At 42.2% G+C, this 13,932-nt stretch overlaps 1 protein-coding gene across 4 annotated transcripts in view; it reads right to left on the bottom strand.

The window, feature by feature from the left end:
- Positions 1-13,932, bottom strand: part of TP53BP1 (tumor protein p53 binding protein 1) — a 49,163-nt gene that overhangs the window by 585 nt on the left and 34,646 nt on the right. For all 4 annotated transcript variants that reach the window (XM_040570201.1, XM_040570200.1, XM_040570199.1 and 1 more), the window contains 11 exons: positions 13,259-13,760; positions 12,151-12,303; positions 10,565-10,851; positions 10,049-10,225; positions 9,413-9,834; positions 9,093-9,284; positions 6,247-6,450; positions 5,466-5,678; positions 4,773-4,867; positions 1,357-1,556; positions 397-542 (listed from right to left, as the gene is read on the bottom strand). In XM_040570201.1, the coding sequence (XP_040426135.1) occupies positions 397-542; positions 1,357-1,556; positions 4,773-4,867; positions 5,466-5,678; positions 6,247-6,450; positions 9,093-9,284; positions 9,413-9,834; positions 10,049-10,225; positions 10,565-10,851; positions 12,151-12,303; positions 13,259-13,760 (2,591 nt within the window). The remainder of the gene's footprint in view (positions 1-396; positions 543-1,356; positions 1,557-4,772; positions 4,868-5,465; positions 5,679-6,246; positions 6,451-9,092; positions 9,285-9,412; positions 9,835-10,048; positions 10,226-10,564; positions 10,852-12,150; positions 12,304-13,258; positions 13,761-13,932) is intronic.

Here is a 13,932-nt window from a genome sequence, read left to right as displayed (position 1 = left end):
ATAACTACGAGTCCTGACCTGAGGCTGCATTTACTAAGGCCTACATATGGAGAGGAAAAGACAGTTGGGTATGTACACAGGAATTCAGAAGGACATGGAAACTCAATTTTAGTGGCCTGGGGAAGGCCCGGGAGCAATTCTTGACTAAGTTTCCCCTTTTAACATAAGCTGGAGGCTGACTGTTTGTATCCTGAATTGCTGCAGCATATCTTTTCACTGGAAGGTAGATCTTCTAGATGTAATCTCCTAGATCACATTCAAGCAGAGAGCTAGTGTCAGCATTTTGCCTTCTTTTATAGACATCCTTGCAAGCCATCCTCAAGGTTTTAAAACCATACTAGAGACCACAGTGGCACAGGATTCCCAACTACTAGGCCTGAGAAAACCAATGAGTACCTTTGTTGTGAGCATTTGAATAATGCTGTCTAACAGAAGTTGCTCCCCCTGTCATAAGGATTTCAGACCACAGATCCAGGAAGTTCTGCTGCTGGTCTGACACCAGGAGAACCTTCAGGTTATGAAATGGATTTTCTCGGGGGTGCCTGTGGAAGAAAGGTAATTGCAGATTGCTACAAATACCTGATAATCTGAGATTTTATTTGAAGACCATTATCTACTTCCCCTTGTCACCTTACCGGCTCTCATATTAGTTCTTTGAATATCTTGTATACAGTGACCTGCCCTCTTACCACCACCCCAAAACACCTGGAACAATTCTCTATTTATAGGTAATAAAAACAGAGCTAGACCACACTGGCAACGTGCACGGCAGCCTAAATTCAGAGTTAGGCTAGCTTCCTCCTTGATCCTGAATCACCTTTCCTGTGCATGTCCAAAACACCTCCACTTTGACAGGGCTGAGCAAGATAGCATCAGTCTCCTGCCCAAAAGCCTACAGGGATTTGAAAACTGCTTTTGTCTGTTCCTCACCTTACCTGAGAAGTTTGACCTGACAACTGTTCTCTTAGAACAGACCTTCTGGATTAAATTCTACAGAAAATACAGAACCTGACTTCAAAATGTGCCAGCTCTCCTTTATCCATTTCTGAGCAATTAGAGAGGTCAGCCAAGTGTGTGGGAAATCTTGCCCGATTCCATCTTCCTTAAGAGGAGACTGAAATCTTTCTTCCTAGGAGACTTTTTTGTGCATATGGCAGCAACCTTGGCACTAGAGGTAAATCTAAGGAAAGAGGTGGAAATGCTGTTTCTATCTGGAAGGGAAAACATGGGGAGCAGTACTAGGGACACCTTCAGAACCTGCAGTATTCGAGAGCCTCCCAAGCATAACACTTCTCTCTCCTTACTTAAATCCCCCGCCTGTGCACTCAGATCGTGGTTATTACTTATGGCACTTACCATTCTAGCAATTTTTGCTCCTGGAGGCTATAACCAGCTGGCAAAAGGTAATTCCGGTAATTTTGAAGCTGGTTAGCATGACAGCTATCATGGACCCAGATATGAGACACACAAGGGATTCCTCTGGCAAGGCACAGCAAGTATTTCCGAGTTCGACAGTGTTGGTCCGCAATTAAAAGACACTGATATGCTGCATTACACTTCAGGGGAGATAGAAAAGACATGTAAACTGGAGACAAAGTGCTTGGAAAAAAAGAGCTGTTGAAGTTATCTTACTGCTAAACACTAAGGAAGAAAACAATCAAAACCCTGCTTTCACAGCTGTATTATGAGAAAAGCAAATTAGATAAACAGATTCTGACATCAGAAGTACCTATAATAATCACCTATTCCAAGCTATGCAGTACAGGCAAAAACTACCTAGTAAATTTTGTATAACTCTGTCTGCCGCTTCAGATAAAGGAGGAGATTCATTTAAATTGTTACTTTAAGTCAGTAGAGAAGACTGCGTCTTCAGGCAATATGCTCCAAGAACAGTTTACCTTTTTTATTAAAAATCTGAACCTTATTTTCTGACTTGAGAAAAAGTATGTATATAATAAAAAAACCCTACCATCTGCCTCAAAGTCTGCACAATGTTGTTCTGGCTTTGCCTACTATTTTATGTTCTCCACATAAAACTACGGGAAAAGACTTGTTCTGGGAGCCACCATTACTTGTAATTTCATCATCACTACATCATACAAAGCTTCGATACAGGTGTGCCCACATTATTCACGCCTACGTATTTCACATATTATCTAATCTGACCCATCCGCATACCAGATCCCTCTTCACAAAGAAGTCTGCTGCCTCCACAGGGCTTCAGGGATGCTACTAGGAAGTGTCTGAGCATAATACAGCCTTCAGACTGTATATTCAGACACAGCAACAGGAAGCCTGAGGTCTATCAAGAGGGACTTCAGGGTCCTGGGGAGAAAACTAAAGGACTCAGGAGCACAGATCATGTTTTCCTCAATCTTCCCGCAATAACAGGGAAAGACGGGAAAAGAAAGGTAAGTCCAGGTCATCAATGCTTGGCTCCAAGACTGGTGCCTCTGCAAGAATTTTGGGATTTATAATCATGGAAGAGTCTTCAAGAATAGAGGTTTGCTGGGGCGTGGTGGGACCCACCTGTCTTGTTGAGGGAAATGTTTCTTGGCCCATAGCCTAGTGAGACTGATTGAGAGGTCTTTGAACTAGGATCAATGCAGGAGGGGGATACCATTAGGAGCACTGAAGTTAAGCCAATGGATGGTGTAGCACTGTCTCATGGTGGCAAGGCTAACAGGAGCATCTGTGCTGCTCTAGGGAGCACTGTGGGTTCAGGAGCACATCTGATATGCTTGTATACCAACGCAAGCAGTATGAAGAACAAACAGGACAAGCTGGAAGCTTCTGTCCTTTCCCAGAGCTGTGATATATCTGGTATTAGTGAGATTTGGCAGGACAAGACCCACAGCTGGAGTGCTGGGATGGAGGGCTATCAGAAGTTCAGGAAGGATAGGCAGGACAGGCGAGGTAGAGGTGTTCTGCTGTATGTAAGGGAGAGATGAGACTATATGGCCATTGCCATTGGGGATGATGCCATAGAGAGCCTCTGAATGAGAATTAAGGAGACAGATAGCAAGGATGCCATTGTGGGTTTCTACTATCGACCACCTACCCAGGACAATGGCACAGATGAACTACTCTATAGGCAATTTGGGGAAATTTCTGGATCAGTTGCCCTCATCCTTATGGGACACTCCAATTTCCTAGACATAAACTGGGTATATCATACCACCACAACAAGCAAGTCTGGGAAATTCCTAAAGCATCTTGAAGGTAACTTCCTGTCACAAGTACTGAGGTTGCCAACTCAGAAAAGCGCACTCCTAGATCTGTTTGAAATTAGAGATTCAAAGTCTTCTCATATATAAGCTAGCTGTTGACTAACTAATCATTCTTCAGATGGGAGGGAATACTTTCATCTGATTCTTGAGGCCTGGTCAGATTCTGACAAAATTGTTTTTCATCATATAAGTAGTTTACCAGTTGTAAATCCGTTGCTTTTCAGTTTCAACTGCTCTGTCTCCCATACCGTATTGTAACAGGAGCTATTCTGCACATCCCATTTTACTTGACTCCTGTTTAAACTATGCAACATTTCTCACGGAGACAACACTGAAAAATGCTGAACTGTCTCTAGTTGCCCAAATCCCCCAGGGAATGCCCTAGAATTATTACCATTAAATTACAATGCACTGTATTACATCAGAAGTATAAGTTACTCTTTCCTATGAGAACTGTGCTTAATTTACTCATGTTAAATTTACCTGCTATTCAACAGAAGTACCAAAAGAGAGGAAGATGAAAAAAGGGGAGATGGCTCTATAGGAGCCTTCCTGTACATCCAGTTCATCTCTTCAGCTTACTTTTACAAAGCCAAACACTGACACTCAAGAAACACTTGTATGCCTGGAAAAGGGTAAATGATGCTTAGCTTCCCCACCATCTATCTTGCCTAAAAGAATTCAGTTTTTCATCATTCTACTGAAAAACATTGTAGACGGTGCTGCTCTTCAGGAGGGACTCAACAGGCTGGAAAAATGGCCTGACAGGAATCTCATTAAATTTGACAAAGGGAAATGTTAAGTACCACACCCAGGTAGGAGTAACTCCATCATTAGTACGTGCTGGGGACTGACCAAGTGAAAAGTAGCTTTGCAGAAAAGGACCTGGGGTTCTGCTGGAAGACAAGATGAATATGAGCCAGCAGAGTGTCTTTGCAGCAAGCCAACCAGCATCCTTGTCTGCGTTAGGAAAAACATTAAAGCAGGTCAAGGTTGGTTATCCTGCTGCTCTATGCAGCACTGGTGAGACCACATCTGCAGAACTGCATTCAGTCCTAGGTTCCACAGTACAAGAAAGACATGGACAACCTTGAGCAGACCCAGCCAAGAGCCATTAAGATGATCTAGATTTGGAGCATCTGATATACAAGAAGAGGCTGAGAGAACTGGGCGTGTTTGGCTCAAGAGGAGATGGCTTAGGTGGTCTTACCAGAGCATATTAATAACTGACAGAAGGGTGTACAGAAGATGGAGCCAAACTATACTTCGTGGTATCCACTAAAAGGACAAGAAGATACAAACCTAAATACAGGATTTTTTTTCTTTAATTGGGGGTGGTTAAACACTACAATAAGTTGCCCTGTCAGGCTGTGGAGTCTCCACCTTCAGGGATACTCAAAAACCAACTGGACAAGGTCCTGAGCAACTTACTCAAGTTGATCCTGTTTTGAGCAGGGGGAGTGGACTAGACAATCTATAGAAATTCCTTCCTATCTCAATTACTCTGTGACTATCATCCTAAACTAATACACAAGTCCTTACCTGGGTTTCATTAAAGTCTTCCAAGATATAGCCAGCTCCTGCTCGCAGCTGTTGTGCTATATAATGTTTGTTGTATGGAGTCATATCTAAAAATTCTAGAACAGAAATAGAAGGTTAAATTTTTGGCTATAACCTGTCCGTGTCCATACCCTTCTCAGTCTTCACAACTCTCACCCATTCTAATCAGGGATCCCTTCCCCTTTCTCCCAAGTACATCTACAAAAATCCTCAGAGGAGTCCAAAAAAAGGACAGCAGGAAAGGAAGCGCAACGATGGCCTAATTAGCCAAGTGAGCACTTGGTGGCTTTCTTCATGCCGCAGTTCACTGCATGAAACATGACTTTAGCGAAGGCAAACTGCAGCAATCCATTCATGCTTTCAAGTCCTATGTTTCTCAGCACTATCCCTTTTCTTAAAACCTTCCTTCTTATATTACACTAGTGATATATTCAGTCTGCTGATCTTTCTGTCATACCTTTCTTAATTTGCTGAACAGTCTTATAATCACCACTGATGTTTGCTACATTTCAGGTTGTAAATTCTCTTAGAGAATGACAGTTAGCTCCCTTCTGCAAAGGATTAACAAGCAAAAGGGAAAAACACTCACACCAATGCCTGATCAGACAAAATCCAGCCCTTTTCCTACAGCAACAGCATTCCACTTGGAAATGTAATGGGTAAGGTTCGCCTCACCTTCTTCTTCTTCACTACTCCCTGCAGGACCATCTGATGTCTTCTGGCGATTGACCAATTTGTCACTGGGTGTTGCCATGGTGAGAAGAAAGGCATAACCCAAAAAGAGTGTCTTATTGTGGGGCAATGGTCCATGATGGTCCTCCAAAACTGGGGGATCTACAGTGTCTACACCTTCACAGGTGCTCACAAACTCTCCTGCCCTCACAGCCCCTGTGGGGAGATGGAAGCACCATGAGTCTCACAAGTCAGGTTCAACACAAAGACCTGCGGAATGATTTGGGATGTGTTCAATTTCTGTTGTTTTACTGGAGAAGAAAGGGATGCAGGACTTCGTTATGATTAAGCTAGGATAGGTTGGCATCTTTTACTTGTATGGCTGCAAAGAATCTTCAAATCAAAACCCTAGTGACTAATAGAACAATGTTTGGCAGTTTGTCAATATCCTGAAACAAAGGGACCCTTCATAGCATTAACTGTGAAGGCATATCAGGACTGACTAAACAGGTAAGAAAGAAGAGAGGCATTAAGGTCAGAACAACATGCTGTAAAGAACACTTCTAAAAGGCAGAACTGAAAACATGGCAGATAAATACTCAGACTATGCTAAAAATATCTCTGGCTACTGAATGCATCCAGGGATAATCTATCTCAAATCCTACAGGGCAAATAAGCAAAAAGTAAGATGCTTGTGTGAAGTGGAAAGACCAATTACAGAAATATCAAGGAGGAAAAAAAAAAAAGGCTGATAAAGTTTAAGAACAGAAAACAACGTTCTCACCAGGCTTTATTGTTGCTGACTTGCGGCCACGTTTAGCTGGGGATCTCTCTTCTTCAGAAGCAACAAGCTTCCTCTTACCAGACAGCACACCTGGTGGGATGCGTGGACTCTCCAGCCCTTTACGAGTGGGAGTTGTGCTACTGCTGGAAGTGCTGGGAGAGCCAAGGTTACTACGTCGCTTCCGTTTCCCCTCCACAAGATTATCTGTAATATAGTATGCAGAGATTGTAACAACTGATTTTTATAGAATATCTGAGTTGGAAGGGACCCACAAAGATCACTGAGTCCAACTCCTGGGTCCCCAAAAGACCACCCAAAAATAATAATAATTAAAAAAAAAAAAAAAATCAGAGCATGCATCTGAGAGCATTGTCCAAACGCTTCTTGAACTCCTGCTGTCACCTACCCCCACCTATTTGTCCAGAGATGGCTACACTCAACAGTATCTAGCAGGTACATACTACCACCCTGAGACAGAGCAAAACAGCAGAGAGGAAAAAAACAAAAACAAACAAAAAAAACATTCTCGCTTGCATGTCTCTTTTCTCAAGCCCAGTACTCTTCCAGTCTCTTTTCCACCCAGCATAGCTGAACAGTTTATATGACAGCAGCCACCTCACCTACCAAGTGTAACTGAGTACAGTAAGCACCACTACCCTGGAAGCAGGTTGCTCTCCACAAGCCTGTCAATACCACTAGGTTTCTGAGCAAGAGATAAAAACAGGAAAAGGGTCTCAAAGATCTCATTATAGAGTATAGACCAAAGTAACATGTCAGATTTTGTTTTGTGCTCAGTTTCGTATCTGTACCCACCTGGTCACTTGCCTTCAGTTTTAAAACACCTTTTTTTACATTAAAGATTTTGTCCGTTAGACATATGTCCTCTGGCCATAGCCAGAGGAATGGGCTTGCTCTGTTTCAGATCAATAGACAACAAAACACTAAGATCGACAATCACGAACGCTTGATTCACAACAGGAAAGGCTACAATTGTAAAACTAAGTACTGCTGTAACAAAATGCAAGCTGCAAAGAAGTAATGGGCATCAGGCTCTCCAAAACCTTGGCCAGGCTCAGTCACAGGCTCGCCCACATGCCATAGGACAGGTGTTAAGAGACTGAAGGGATCGAAAGGAAAATGGCAAGAAATAATATTCAACAAACATGCTGTCACAGGAAAGCTGAATAAGTTATTTGCATGTGTGATAGAGAGGAACTTAGGGATAATGGAAGAAGGATGAATTAATAAGGTAATCCAGTGCTTAGCAAGTCGTATCGAGGAATTCAAGTCTGGAATTGCTAAATTACAAACAGCTGCATGTAATCTGTTGCCTAAAAATCACCTCCATAAAAAGGTACACACTATAGTACAAATGAAACATTTTCTTAACACCTCCAGCATAATCCAGAGAACTACAAAATGGTAGCTTTGTGTTTTTTTTTTTTTGTACCAGCAAATTCACTGAAACGATAACAACGATCTGGTAGATTCATGAAGAAGTGACCTGGTGGGAAACAAAAACTTATTTGTATTTATCATATTGAATACATTAGCATTCTTTGAAAGAATCAATGAGAATATGGATGATGATTGAGCTGCATGAGTGACTGAAGAGTTGTTGTTTTTAAATAAAATGTGTGTGTGTGTGTGTGTGTATATACATATATACATATATATATATATATATATATATATATATAAATGATCTTACCAAAAGCTTCTCTATAACTTAAGTTACTAAAGCAAACAGGAGCAATGTCCTCTCATGTATTAATAACTGGTCATCACAAAGGATGATCACTGGGCAAGAATACATGGAACAAAGTTACTTATATAGCAGTTCAAGTATTTGTGTTCGGGCATATACTGCTCAACATGTTAATAAGATATTTGGAAAGGAGAGTGAATTGTGAGATAAAGTCTACTGATGATACAAAATTACTTAATGCTTTTCCAAACTAAAGCTGACTACAATGAGCCACACCGACTGTGCCACTACAACTCTGTTTTAATGCGTCAGACAAAATTCAGGTCTGCTGCTAACTGATAAAAACAATGGTCCAGAAGCAGCCTCTGATCCAAAAGATTCAACAGACTTGACTACTGAAATACTGGCTGTATTAGACCAAAGATCAAATCCAAACTTGCTTTCCCTGCGTGATCTCCCCTAAGATACATAAAAAAGCTGCTGTTTGAGGCTGTACACAGGGTTACAGGGTTAGATAGATCTTGAGCTGGCTCAGCGCAATTTGTAGGTAGTCGTCAATGAACTCCATGAACATGTGAGGAGCGGCTGAAGTTACTTGGCTTGCTCAGCATGAAGAAAACAATACTGAGGGGAGACCTCATTATGGTTTACAGCTTCCTCACGAGGAGGAACAGAGGGGAAGGCACTGATTTCTCTCTGGTGACCAGCAAAAGGACCCGAGGAAATGGCTTGAAGCTGCAACGGGCAGTTCAGGCTGGTTATCACAAAAAAGTTCTTCACTGAGAGGGTGGTCTAGCAGTGGAACAGGCTCCCCAGGGAAGTGGTCACAGCACTGAGCCTATTGGCGTTCAACAAGCGTTTGGACAACGCTCTCAGGCACATGGTTTGATTTTTTGCATGGTCCTTTGGGGACCCAGGAGTTGGACTCGATGATCCTTGTGGGTCCCTTCCAACTTGGGATATTCTATGAACTCTGAGAACATTTTTGAATATCCGGAAAAATCTAAAACATAGGTAATTGGGATCAGGAAACAGGAACATCTCAAAGGCACAAGATGTGTAACAGCATAGCTCCGGAAGAAAAACAGGAGCACTTCAAACTACATAGAGTCAGCAGCTCAACAGCACCTCCCCTTACCAAGACTGATGTCAGCTGCCTTCGTCAGTGGGGTGACAGGTTCGTAAGGGCCTAGCCCAAACTGCTCCCGGAGCTTATTTCCTTGTTCCAAAGACAGGATAACAGCCATTCGTTTGTACCACTTCCTCTGGCCTTCCTTTTCAATGCAATAATATAGCTCTCCAGACTCTTTCCGGTGTCCTTTCACTACGCCTGATAAGACAGCAAATGACACCTGTTAACTGCACCTAGGCTTCCCATCCTCCTGAACAAACACCCATCTTCCATTGGATTCAACAGTTCAAGAGAACCCAAGAACTAACCTCAAGCACTGCTCTTACCTGCACTGAAGTACTCATCCTCTGAGAGTGCAGTCACCTCAGTTTCCAGTGGGATAGGGTCACACAGTAAAATATCTTTTCCTAGCACATCACATTCATACCCATCATCAAAAAGCAGCTTGTACTTCCCTGCGCCAACATCTTGGGTTATCATTCCGGAATAGAAGTACCCATTTGAAGACCACTTTGCTACAACCCTGAGGCCCACAAAGCTGCTCCCAGAGGATGAGTCTGCACAGTCTGACGGACCAGTCACCACTTGCAATGGGATTTCTGGAGAGTCACTTCGACGTAAGGCACAGAAGCCAGAAGTGTCAGATTTCTCCCCTCCATCTGGCTGGCGAACTGCACGAACAAATGATTTCTCCTCAGGTGATGCTGTAGTTGAGAGATCCTCTACACCTGGAATTCCAGCTAAATCTCTGTAGAAAAGACAAAAGCAGACCCAGAAGGATCAGGAAAAACAGTTACTAAACAAAGGATACTTAAGACAGATTCTTGCTGCTGCTACATGCTATCACCAAAAACTAGCTCCTGAAATACTTAACTCTCCGTTTTCTCTGTCACACTAATACAGGAGGCCCCCCTTCTCTTCCTTGACAATATTAAAATTACAGATGCCTTTTTCCAGGGTACCTTGTTGCAGTTGTTCGAGATGGTGGGCGGCCTCTTCTTCCTCGCCCACGAGGTGTAACAGGTGCTCTGCCACCCTGACGAGTACCAAGCACAGAGTCCTCCTCTTCCTCACACAGAAGTGCTCCTGTCTGGCTAACTCTGAGAGGAGATGCTGGCTGACCAGCTCCTTTCCTAGGGCTAGAGAATTCATGAGTTCAGTTAACCATTCTGAAAAGAGTTATCACCTCACTATATCACTCCATTTTCCCTGTGATCTGACAACTGGACAAGAACTTTGCCTCATCCTTCCTAAATTGCTAAGAGCTAAAGCAAAGCTATGCATCACAAGGAAACAACCATTACTCCTTCAGGAAGAAAAGATGGGAAAGCAAAGACTGTTCCTTATTTCTGTTCATCAAGACAGATCCTTCCCTGAAAATTCTTGGTTTGGGGCCTACCTTGCTTCACATTTCACCCAAGCTAGCTGTTGACTTCTGCAAAATACCTTCTCTTCCATTCTCGAGGCTCTGCATGTACCTTAGTTTTCCTAAGATGCCTCTGCCAATGGGTAAAACAAACTCTCCAGTTTCTGCACCACACATTTTCCCTTTGACAGCTCCAGTTCCTCGTGCTGAGCTGCTGCTGTGTGTTGCGGAGTGACCACTGCTTGCTCCACTGGATGTGCGGTGGAGGCTTGAGGCCTTAGATGAGAAGGAGCTGACATCACCAAGGTCCCCTGAGGTCAGTGATGAGCCCACTGCTGTTCTAGAGGAGGATGTGTCAGTCTCACACTCCTGGCACTCCACTACAGGCTCCTCAGTTTCCTTAGAAGAAAAAAGAGGCCACTTCAAAGGTGATGAACTTGCTGGATGGAAGCTACATTGTAGAAACACCAGACACAAACAAGTTGAGAACACATTCATGAAATTGAAGACAGCTACGCAGATTGAGTCTGGACTAATCAATGGTAGACAGCAGCTCTCTCCCTATAGGCCTGTACCTGTGCTCCATACGAAGAAGTCACATTAACAAATCAGTCACCAAGACAGAGCTTGGATGGCTTTGATTTCAAAGCCAGAAATCAGCCTGGCTTTGAATGATTTCCACCCTTTTAGAGTGTAAGAGTGCAACAACTACATGAGACACTATCAGCCTTTGGTTACTAATAATACAAGATCAAAATCAGATGGCTGGTCATTTGGAGCAATTCAAGTTTTATGGATATATAAATGTTTGTCAACACAATACTGGTATCAAATGCTGGTAGATAAATTGGAAATGGTTATATGATTACGATTACATAGCCTATGAAAACACATTTAAGAAAATCTAATTCTCTATTTTAATATTACAATAAGCAATTTTGTGTGTAGTGTCAGGTGTGAGAGCACAAGTAACTGAACTAATTTATCCCTTTGTGCCATTACTCATTATAACAACACAGTTAGCACAAGACACTTATGTTATTTACCTGTATAGCAGAATAGCAATGTGTTACTGCTAGCAGGCTGATATGTTTACCGTGTATATCATATCAGCATTTGTTGACTATTCTTTGAGTTTCCCTAAATATTTTCCAATAAAGGAATGGATTGTACAGCAATACAAGCATAGTAAAAATAGGCTTGTTTATTTTTTTGATTTCAAGATGCTTTTTGGAGATCTCTTACAGAATCTGGTCGACAGGACTCAAAACCCCGTGGACCACAGGTGAAAGATAACGCTGAACTGCAAAACAGGCTGAACAGTCTTACATAGTTCAATTTTACAGGCAGAAATGATTTTTGCTGACTAATAGAATTTCTGCCCATTCTGAAATCTCTGCTTTGTCAAAACCCCAATAATTTTACAATAGTGAGAAGCATATTATAAAGTCTTTTGTCCATTTTTGTTTCCCAAAGAAGCGTGTCTTCAGAACGCAGTAACAGGAATGAAATACACCAGCAACAAACACACAGCTTTCAATGTGCACTAAATGGTCTACATGTTCACTCATTGGAAAAAAAAACTTGTCATCACAGCACACTGGTTTACTCACTCAACTCTTGTTTTCTGCAGCCACGACACAATTTATTTTTTCAGCCAACATATTAGTACATTTAGCCCTGAAAACAGGAACTTACCTCAACTACCTTTCGTTCCACCTCTGCACCATTTATGTAGTAAACATCTGTTATAACACGGGTAACAACAGTGCGCACCTCTCGAACAGTTCGCATGTGGCGACGCTGAACCTGGCCTCTGGGTGGGTGAAGAAGGTTAAATTCCTCCTCTCCCTGTATAAACAAGACAAATTAAAATGAAAACAAACCACAACCAGAAGCAAATAATTTCTGTGTACAGCCATCTCTGCAGTACAGTTTTTTCTAATCACATTTGAGTACTGTGGCAGGGAACCTTTCAGTATCTTGCTGCAAATTAGATGCAACAACATGAAAGACCCTGAACAAGGGAAAATTGAACACATTTTGCTCACTTGTTGAGGGGCAGAGGAAGGGAAATCACAGCAGTCCAAAGAGGAAACGCCAAACTGGCTTAGTATAGCTTCTGATATTCATTCAGTGGGCTCTCAGATCACATAACTATTACACACTGTATTTATGGCCCTCTAACCTCCTATTTCCCAGAGGAGGCACAGTTCTTATTTCAAGTCTAGAAAAGATCATTATTCTAGTCTTTATATTCAGAAGAAATATGCAAGCTGTAACTTCAAAGCAGTGATTTTTCTTGAGTCTGCAGCAAACTTTCTGAAATACTAGTTCAAAGTTAATTCATCTTGTTAGAATGTTTAACTAGAGGAGCTCTCCCCTGATGCGTTTATCCATTGTCACTGGATGGAGCAGCAGAATAAGCTGCCAGTTCACTGGTGCAAATAGGAGGCATCCAAGCATTCCTTCCAGATTTCATACAACTTCCTCCTCCATCCAAAAAAATATTTTTTTTTAATAGAATTAACTACGTCTGGACACACACAGACAGACACAAAATCACTTGCCATATTTTCTCAGAAAGCATCAGGACATTTACTTCCCAAACTTACTCTGTCCACTGAGTACTGCAGTACCTTAGCAGCTGTCTACAGTTGATAAAGGAAAGCTTATGACATTTACATTTTGAAGAGGTCTCTTGGCTTTTTTTGACAGAGAAATTATTGTTAGTGAATTTATTGGCTGAAGGGATACTTCGCTGTTCTAAAGCAGTAAAATTAAATACACGCAGCCTTCATCCCACCTGACTGTGCAGAGAGTCTGTGTCTTCTCCAGATGCATTCACAAGCTTTTCCCCACTCTCCTCAGTTTGGATGTTTGCATCTTGTCGACCAGGTCTTTGCCCAGACATACTGGTTCCCACATCCACTCGCCTACAGATTGCTTCTGCTGTTTGTGTTGCTACTGTAACAGTCGTTGGGGTAAAATGACAGTCTGCTGTAGTTTGAATCCCTTTATTATTAGTATTTGCCTGCTTCTCTTGGCTTTCATTAATTGCAACAGCTTTACTTGGTTTCTTCTGTATTCTTGTCCCTTCTTCCATCTGAGTGCTTACAGTACCAGTCTCCATAGACTCCCTCTCCTCTGCACAAGAAGGTTGTTGATGGCAGCCCTGCTGCATCCTCTGAGGAATCAGGAGCTGTCTACCACTGTCATCTGCTCTGTGTTGCCGGCACTGCTGACCACTGGGATTTTTACATAATTCATCATCTTCTTCTGTGCCAGGAAAACTGAATAGATTCCCCCTGCAAACCAGTTATATATAGGTCAAAATTATTGATTAAAAAAGCAGGAAGGCCAATATTCTGCTACTCAGGTGAAAGCACTATTCAAAAAATAGCAATGCAGTTAATCAATTGCTTCTTAAGGTTGCAAAGAACTCGGTGTGTTTTCAAATTGTAAAACATTTCTCAACAT

This window comes from Cygnus olor, chromosome 11, assembly GCF_009769625.2.
Source record: "Cygnus olor isolate bCygOlo1 chromosome 11, bCygOlo1.pri.v2, whole genome shotgun sequence".
NCBI lineage: Eukaryota > Metazoa > Chordata > Aves > Anseriformes > Anatidae > Cygnus > Cygnus olor.
The sequence above is the reverse complement of the archived record's forward strand: the minus strand, read 5'-3'. Positions and strand labels throughout refer to the sequence as shown.